Raw genomic sequence first — 9,245 nt, 5'->3', positions numbered from 1 at the left:
ACACGAACGCTGCTACCTTTTCTTTCTCGTCTTTAGTGCGTCGCACTGCTAAAATCGCGCCATGGTAGAGTGGGAACGCAAAATAGATCCGAGGACAACTAAGCACTTCTTATGAGTTGTGAATGCGAAAGCAATAATGTTCAATTGAACGCCGATGAGTCGTCCTTCGGGTATCGCGCTGCGAGTAGTGTTTTCGAGTTTTGCTGCGGGGTATTTTAGGGACTTTTGCGATTAAATTCGCGTAGGTTATTTTTGCGGGTACGTGCAGGCAGCACATACCATATCAGTGTGTGCTGCCGGACCCAGCAAGCAGCAGCAGCTTACGGTGCCAACGCCGCATGCCACCAACGACCTGTGACGACGAGTGACCGATGAAGCAGCGTGGGCCACCAAGGATGTTTCGCCCGCTTTGCTCCACCGAGGTGCGCTCGTCAAGCAGCATCGCTGTCAATTGGAATTTGCGTGCGGTTTTGCTGCTACAGATTCTAGGTGTTTTCGCTCATTGGGACATTTGATGCTTTCGCACAAGAGAAAACCTTTTCTTAGACTTATTCATACCTTCTGTTCTTTCCTATTTCGTACTCTGGTTTTCCAACTTCTGGATTACTTATCAGTGTTGATGCGCCTATTGCAACGTATTCTTGTGCAGTCCCAAGCCAGCAGCCCTTGCCAACATGCAGCACGCAAACAGAAGGATTATTGCAAGAGTTCCTGGCCGCAAATATTGGTAATAATTTGATGTACTTGCACATAGTTACTCGAATTTAGCGTAACAACGATTGTGCGGCACTCAACCGTGGTGCACCGCGAATATGGACACGATGATGGCGAATATGTGAGTAAAAAGCGGAGCGCATCCTGGCAAAGTATGACAAGAGCTTTCGGCCGCTTTTATTGTTTCTTCTGCTTCCGCGACGAGAGTACGCCCTGCAGAAAACGGTAGCAACAGCAAGTAACAACGTTCAATTTCTACTTCAACGGAATCTCGTTGCTGCCGTCAGCAAACAGCTTCATCAGGCGTAAGATAATCGGAAGCCCGCGCTATGCTGCTAAACGCTCGCTTCGGACGCAGGTGATTGTACATTACGGGCCGCCATTGGGTGCGTCGCGCTGTTCTGGAGATCGACATTCACGCGCAGTTTTAGCGTATGCCGCCCCACAGTTTCCCGCATGGTATAATCATCACTATTGGAGAGCGAACCCTGTTCCCACCACCATATTTCGGAGAATTCTTGTGGTCCCGCGGAATCTGAATTTTTCTGTTATTTGTATTTAACGCAGGGGATGGCTTCAAGCAACAAAATATTTCTAGAACAAAAAAAAAACGCTTGTTGCAATTGAGTAAATGCGACACCTCTGCCCACATATTTTCCGTAAATTCATTATCATTATGAAGCAATGAATTGGCATATCTCTGACTGCAGCCACAGGCTGTCTTAATATGTTACCACTTGGTTACTATCGGTTTTGTTGCTTGGTTTCTTTGTTATCTCTTGATGTCATATGGTTTGCCGAGTGTATAAGTAGTCTTGTGTCACGAAATAAACCGTCACTTGAAAGTTAGCACTCACTCTGTTTTTCCGTTCCCTTTGATTACCCCTACCTCCTTCCTTTGTTGCTCTTCCGAGCTACGCTACAAGCCTAAAACAGTCATTTCCCGTAAAGTTAGTCTTAGCCCAAAGAAAGTTATGACACGTGGCCATAGTGAAACTGCTTTCAATGCCGCATTCAAATCAAAAGGCATTAGAATTAGTTTTACATGCTACGGTACTCCACGGAGCTTAACATCTTAGAAAGTAATAAATCAGTCTGATTTCTTCTTGCTCTGCAGATGGGGAGGAGGATCATGCGGTATGCGATATTTCAAACGTGCGGACGCCATCTCCAACCGCAGGTGATGCAGCCCGTCTCACGGATGGGCTTGAAGCAGCTCACCGATCTAAAGGTAGGTGTCGCAAATCTAGCAGCTTCTTTTAAGATTTCTAGAGTTAGCCACCCCTCGAACTCAAACTACGCAAGCCAGTCATACTTACGTAATTATCCGATGCAACAACCATTTTGTGCTGATAATTGTTTGTAGACACTGCCAAACGGCAGATTGGAGCTCAATTCATTTTATAAGCGTAACATTTGGTGCGTTTTACTTGAAATTTGTATAGCTACATCGATGGACTAATTCGGTATTCAAATGCTAGCTCATTTCATCACAGACGCTCAAATACCCATGAAAATTATATCAAATTACAGTCGATTAATTGACTTCCTTTTTCAAAGTTTTTTTTTTTTTGCTCGCATCGCCAACAGCAAGAACAGCACAAAATTTTCTGCACAGATCTAGGCGTATTGGCAGAAGTACAATGAAGCCTTAAGCCACCTTGGGCATACCTCCTTGATAATATGATGCCCTGTCCGTTTGTCTTTTCTCATGTTGTGTATATTTTTATGGTACCTTTTATTAGGTACAATGAACAGCTACCTACTAGCCTATCATGATGTTCTCTCGATACAGGTGCTCTGGCAGACCGAATCGATCTCACTACATGTATTCAGACGTATCTTAAATGGAAAAAAAAATGGCTTCAAACGGCGCAGCAAATTACTTGACCTAAAACATCCTCAATATCATGTTTTATCTAAACATAATATTCTATCTAAAAAGCATGTTTATTTATGTTCAGAACGGAATTAGTGCCGAAGGTAGTACAGTACCTACCAGTGACGATACCGATTTGACCAGACCGCAGCTCCTAAACATCTGTTTGTTTTTTCAACAACGCAGATCCACAGCCGAGTAACCCGCCTTCTGCCAGCGAGCGAGTTGTCGACCAAGCTGAAACTTCGGACGTCGGCGCAGATAGAGTGAGAAATATTTCAGCTGGTTCAGAAGGGCAGCATGTCTGCTCGAAGTGTGAATTTTTTTTTGTACCACGTTCAGTTTGTTTGCACAACATACGAGAACTGTACATAATGGCACTGTGACTTCATTTGTGTGCAACATGTGTGGAAGTAATTATTTCTTTCTGAAACATTATCAGGAGCACCACAGAAGATGTAAGATTAAACATTCGGAAAGTAATAAGCCACGGAAAGCAGTTCATTCAGATGGTGAAATAATTGATCGTGATGTCGTCCCTATGTCACTAGAACAGCAGCCGAACAACTATGGCATCGTATCCAGTATGATGTTGGGCCTGTGCCGGCGACTAGAAGGTCGACATAAGTGTCCGAAAACATGCATTGACGACGTCGTTCAAGAAGTAAGCAATATGTTTGCCGTAGCTGAATTTCCCATAGACACAGCTAATATTAAAACAGACAGTCTTCGGAAGCGTTGCTACGAGAACGCTGGCATATACGTGCCCCCAACTGAAGTGCAGCTCGAAAGAACAAAAAAAAAGCATACATTGTAAAACTTGAAGATCTCCTGGCCAATCTTTTGAAGCACCCGGAGATTGTCACCCACGTGAGAAACCTTCGTCAAAGCAAGCATAATTCTTTACTCCAAGACTTTTGTGACGGTAGTAGATTTCGTTCCCACCCAATTTTTTAGAAGCAAGATAATATTATCCTGCTTAGCCTCTACTACGACGACATTGAATTAGCGAATCCTATTGGTATGAAGAGAGGAAGCTGAGGAAAACTTAGTATGTTCTACGTATCGCTTCTAAATCTCCCACCTCATGAACGCTCCAAGCTAAGCAACATATTTTTGCTAGGAGTTGGCTACACTTCCCATTTGAAACAACACACAGCACGTCTAGAATTTTTTCATAATTTCACAACAGTGCTAAAGGCTCTCAGCACTGAAGGGATGAACTTTCGCACAAACCGTGGCACAGAAAAGTTTTTGGTGCTCTCATGACCTTGACAGGCGGCGCTCTGGCTGTCCATTCATTAAGTGGTTTTAAAGAATCGTTCGGCCATGCAGTGTTTCGTTCCTGGTGCACATGTCTGGTGCAAATGGGCCGACTATGCACGGCCGAGTCGGCATGCAGAATGCATTCTCAGGACCGAACGCGAAACAATTGCACAGATGGAGCAGCTAAAAGAAAGTACATGCGCTGCAGCTCCAAGTAGTAGTCCAAGGAGTTTGGAATAAATGGAGAGTCCATGTTGACCTCTATTCCTTTTTTTTCTTTTGACAAAACACAGTTTGTATGATCCAATGCATGTTTTACTAGAGGGAGTTGTACCGAAAGAAATAGCACTTTTTTTAAAAACTGCAGTGCAAGAGAAAGCCTGGTTTTCTCGCAAAGAATTGAATGATGCCCTAAGCACGTTCAGTTTTCATCGAGCGGTAAGCAGCAGTGACCGGCCGAGGATGTTTGAGCGGGATCTAACGGTTGTTACTTCTGCGAGTGCATCACTGGTGCTAATCCTCCACTTTCCCTTGATTCTGGCGTCTTTTTTGCCCAAAAATTCAATGCATGTGCGCAGCCTTGTCCGGTTAGCGCAGATTACTCAAATAATATTGTCTCCGGTTTTGACAGTAGAGGCTGTAGGCGACTTAGAGGAACTGATTGCTGACCACTAGGAAATATTCTTAAAATGCTATGGAGAAGAAGCAATGTTCCCCAAGCTACACATGCTTCTGCACATTGTCGAACAAATTAAAACCCACGGCCCGAGTCGCCATCACTGGACTATGCGATTCGAAGCCAAGAATGCTCTCCCTAAGTCAAAAAAAAATTTTAGTTTCAAGAACTTGCCGTTATCTGTCAGCGACTTGCTTCAGACAAATACATCACATGCTCTTTGGAACGACCATGGCACTCCAAGGACAGGGGACGCTACTAATAAATTAAGCTTAGTCCGTGGTGCTCCCTATGTCCTCGATGAGAAACTTTGTGAAGCTGGACTGCCTCATTGTGATGTCGGCAAGGTTTCCCTCTCTGTTGGGTCTGTGAGTGCCCGGAACGTGACGCTCAAAGTGAATGACGTAGTTCTCAGTGGTACACCCCATCGGAACCCTTGCTTTTGTAGAATATCCAACATAGTTTCCTTTGAAGCTCGTATATTTTTATTGTACAAGGTACAGAGAAATATAGAGTATGTGAAAGAAGTTAACGAATTTTTGGGGAAGGAGACTTGTCACGAAACTTTAACTACTCCTGCGAGCTCGGTGCTTCCGTGGCCTGTGTTCGTGTACTAAAGGGATAATGAATATTGTTTCATTCCTCAATGTATCTACACTACTTCCCACATAGATTTTTCTTTCTTTATTTCTTTAATGACACTGTCAGCCCTTTCTTTAGGGCCATTACAGGAGAGGAGAAATATAATAAAACAAGCAACGTCAACACATCTGATTCAGGCAGGACGTACAATACATCTGAAAACAACGCACAAAAAGAAATTACATTACATATACATTGTAATAGGGCAAGCAGAAAAAAAACCAGTCACTGTACCTTGAGTAAAATAAGAACAACATACACAGATAATAACAAAATCATAAAATAAGATGATTCAGAAAGTCAGATCATTAACAGACCACGCTCTCGGATTAAATAATGGCATGCAAATTACTCGGAAAACTATATAAAGACGTAGACTGAACTACGAAATCGGGAAGCATGTTCCACTCTTTTATTGTTCTTGGAAAGAAGCTATATTTAAATATGTCATTATGGGTTACCGGAGGGGGAATATAGATGCTGTGGCGATGTCTAGAAGATTCGTTATTAGAAATTTCAAAATAGTTTATCCTAATAATTCTTATTTTATTATAAATAATAAGGAACAGGAACTTCAGCCTATCATACTTAGTCCTCAATTCTAAACTGGGAAGATTTGCAAGCTGACATAGTTTTGAAGCGGAGTGAAGTCGACCATATTTGTTGAAGATGAATCGAGAAGCTAACCTCTGAATGCTTTCCAGTTTCTTACGGTTTTTCTCTGTGTAAGGATCCCAGACAATTTTCGCGTACTCAATGATTGGTCTGATCAGTGTTTTATAGGCCAAGTTTTTAACTTCAGTGGTTGCTGTGTGTAAATTTCGTCTTAGGCTCCAAAGCGCATTATTCGCCTTCTTACTTACTTCATCTACATGCCTATTCCAGCTTAAGTCACTTCTAAATAATAAACCCAAATATTTGTGCTCCTCTACCTTTTTAAGCTTGTTGCCATGTATACTATAAGGAAATAGCAGGATCTTCTCTTTTCTTGTAATAGACATGCTTACTGATTTAGTTGGATTTATAACCATTTGCCAGTCAGAACACCATTTAATAATATTATCAAGGTTGCATTGCAATTTAATTTGGTCACTGGAAGATTCTATATTATTATAAACAACACAGTCGTCAGCGAATAGTCTTATTGGAACAGAAATGTGATGTGTCAAGTCATTAATGAAATTAAGAAAGAGAAGAGGACCTACGACACTTCCCTGAGGTACTCAGGATAACACCGGTTGAAGACTGGACCTATGCTCGTTTATTTGAACGTACTGCTGACGGCACTGTAAGTACGATGTAAACCACTTTGTGAGGTTAGGATTCTTAAAAACAGTATTAATCTTGAACAAAAGTTTGGAGTGGGAAACTTTATCGAATGCTTTGGCAAAATCCAAATAAATGAGGTCCATCTGTCCACGGGAATTTATCGTTTGTGAAGTGTCATGAAACAATTCAACTAATTGAGTGATCGTAGATAGTCCTTTACGGAATCCATGCTGCACAGAGGATAACAAGTTATGCATTTCAAGGTATTGTGACAAGTGTTTGGATACGATATGTTCCAGAAGTTTAGAGCATGTACTTGTGAGGGAAATTGGTCGGTAATTGCTAATGTCTGAAGCGTTCCCAGTTTTATGAACTGGTATTATTCTTGCCAGTTTCCATGCGGTAGGGAAAGACCCATTCAATACTGAGGAATTAAATATTTTTGTAAGGAACTTAGACACCCATTCAGCATACCTCACTAAGAATTCGTTAGGAATATCGTCTGGTCCAGGGCTCTTTTTAGTCTTTATATTGAGTAAAAGGTTTAGAACACCTTCCTCAGTTATCTTAATATTCGAAATGGGAGGGCCGACAGAGAATTCACATACACTAGGCCCTGCTTCGTCATCCTTTGCATAAACCGACGAAAAGAAAAGATTAAATTCATCAGCCCTTTCAGCATCATTAATTTCAGGATTAGAACAGCACTGCTTATTGGGCGGATTGACATATCGCCAAAACTTAGCCGGTGCTTCTGAGAGGAACTTCGTCAATGTTACATTGCAAAATTGGTCTTTCGCCTCCTTAATTAGCCGCTTCAATTCTTTCCTCATTTCCCTAATTGAAGTTTCGTCATCTGTATACTTCTTTTGAGAACATGCTTTCCGTTTTCTTTTAATTTTCCATTTTGCCTGAATGATTTTTCGGTTCATCCAAGGATTTGTGTTTCCGCATTGTTTATTCTTCTTAGGAACAAATTTATCCACGCAATGAGTTACTACACTGTAGAAGAAATTCTACAAATCTTCAATGCTCACATCCGATTGATACAAGTAGGCAAATGCATCAAAGGAGCTTTCGAGATACGTAGTCTAAGACACTCACATCACCTGCGGATTGAAAATTCCAAACTCACTGCAATAACAGCAGTTCGCCGCGCACAGTTTGTATATATATCTCCAGTCACTGTAAAAGTATTACCGCTATGCAAAACAATACAACCATGTATAAAAATTGATGTTTTGCTGTCAGCTTTGGTAGGTCTAGTGTCGCACGCTACTTGTTATTTCATTGGGCCACATGATATTTTGTGTGGTTATTGCGTGATGTTCATGTGCGGTTATACGACGTTCTACAGAGGCAGAAGCTCGGAGAAAGGAACACATTGAGTGTAAGATTTCATCTGCTTCTACCTAAGGTAGCATTTTTACCAGTGTTTAAAGCAATAAAATAATGTTTCGATTTGTTGTTTTTGCATGCTGAAGAAACTGCGATATGTGTAGTTGGACTTCCGAGGCTTAAACACATGTCGCTTGACGCCTTGAGTCGCAGCGGTGCCATATTTCTTGTGCAAAGAAAATTGTTCCTAATGAAGATGAGTCATGCTGTCAAATAAAAGTTTTTTTTTTCAACCAATTGAAACAGACTGTGATTGTGATTCCTTGCAGAAAACTCTGGCAAGCCTTCACTGGTTAGTAGACAACAAGCTGCCCGAGTTTTCTCCTTTCGTTCAGCCACTGCTCAATGGAATGCAAATTACGGAAGAACAACACCGCAAACAGTCGAAACAACTTCGCCATGAGCTGATTCATTTTCTCGAGTAAGTAATACACTAAGGTATGGCTGTTTGTGTCTCAAGTATTACTTGAAAAGGAAGTCTATGAAGGCGGCAAGTACTGGCTTGCGTTTCTATATGTAATGGTATCATCTATGCTTTTACGCTTAAAACTAAACGTCTCGTCGCTGCAGTTACATGTAACCTATTTCGAGCTTGGCAAAATTCTACCACGGAATTAATAAAGCAGAAAGTATTACCTTCTCACTTTGTTTCAGTGAAAACAATACAATTCAGGACAAAAATACTGCCCTACGTCGATGGAAGTATTTTGCGTTATGAGAGACACTCGCAAATATGTATCCCAACATGCATTGGGAAAAATCGCGGAAGGACGTAAGAGGACGTACAAAAGGACCAAAGGTGCGTTTACCATTTCTGCAGCTTGAATAGCATTGAAGAGATTTACCTGAGCATTGCCCAAATGTAAATCTTGGCGAACAATCTATTTACTGTAATGCACTTATCAATGCGAAACTGTTCAAATCCTAGGCTGTATTTCTGTCGCGGCTTGCGGAGGCAAGACGGCACAGGGCACAACGACGAGAAGCAAGTGACGCATTCAAGAAGGCTCCACTCCAGGCCGCAGCTCTGTCCTTAGAGCCCCAGTTAATCGACTCCGAATCTGCGTCGAAAGAAGTGGAAGTATGTATACTCAACAGGCTATTCTAAATTTGTGTGGGAGAGACGCTTTAAATGCAAGTTCTTCCAAATCTTAACCACAAAAAAGTAATCGCTATTTTGATGAGTGTAATACAGATCGTGAGTAAACGCCGGAGACAGCCAGCATTTCCAACCCAATAAGAGCGCAAGACTTAATCATTGAAACGGATGGTTTATTGTGATATATATGCAGCTGAACACTGCGTAATGCTTAATGCATACTGTAATGGCTCTTTGCGAATAGCGAACTAAGGACAGAAACCAATAATACGAATTTAAATCTTGACCTGGAATTCGGTTGA

At 41.7% G+C, this 9,245-nt stretch overlaps 1 protein-coding gene across 1 annotated transcript; it reads left to right on the top strand.

Moving 5' to 3' along the window:
- The first annotated feature begins 1,148 nt into the window (after window positions 1–1,148).
- On the top strand, window positions 1,149–8,920 carry LOC142586151 (uncharacterized). Its single transcript, XM_075697404.1, has 6 exons — window positions 1,149–1,173; window positions 1,832–1,945; window positions 2,780–2,859; window positions 8,114–8,265; window positions 8,499–8,643; window positions 8,773–8,920. The coding sequence occupies exons 1-5, from the start codon at window positions 1,149–1,151 to the stop codon at window positions 8,560–8,562; spliced, it is 435 nt and encodes a 144-aa protein (XP_075553519.1). The 3' UTR covers window positions 8,563–8,643; window positions 8,773–8,920.
- Window positions 8,921–9,245: the final 325 nt, after the last annotated feature.

The sequence above is a fragment of the Dermacentor variabilis genome, chromosome 6 (assembly GCF_050947875.1).
Source record: "Dermacentor variabilis isolate Ectoservices chromosome 6, ASM5094787v1, whole genome shotgun sequence".
NCBI classification, from domain to species: Eukaryota; Metazoa; Arthropoda; class Arachnida; order Ixodida; family Ixodidae; genus Dermacentor; species Dermacentor variabilis.
This window is presented reverse-complemented; position numbering and strand designations above follow the sequence as displayed.

Excerpts from the sequence above, each read along its gene's own strand:
- LOC142586151 (XM_075697404.1), top strand. The coding sequence starts at position 1,149 with ATGCCGCCCCACAGTTTCCCGCATG. Across the intron at positions 1,946-2,779 it reads AGCAGCTCACCGATCTAAAG|ATCCACAGCCGAGTAACCCG; the intron begins GTAGGTGTCGCA and ends TCAACAACGCAG. Across the intron at positions 8,266-8,498 it reads GAGCTGATTCATTTTCTCGA|TGAAAACAATACAATTCAGG; the intron begins GTAAGTAATACA and ends ACTTTGTTTCAG.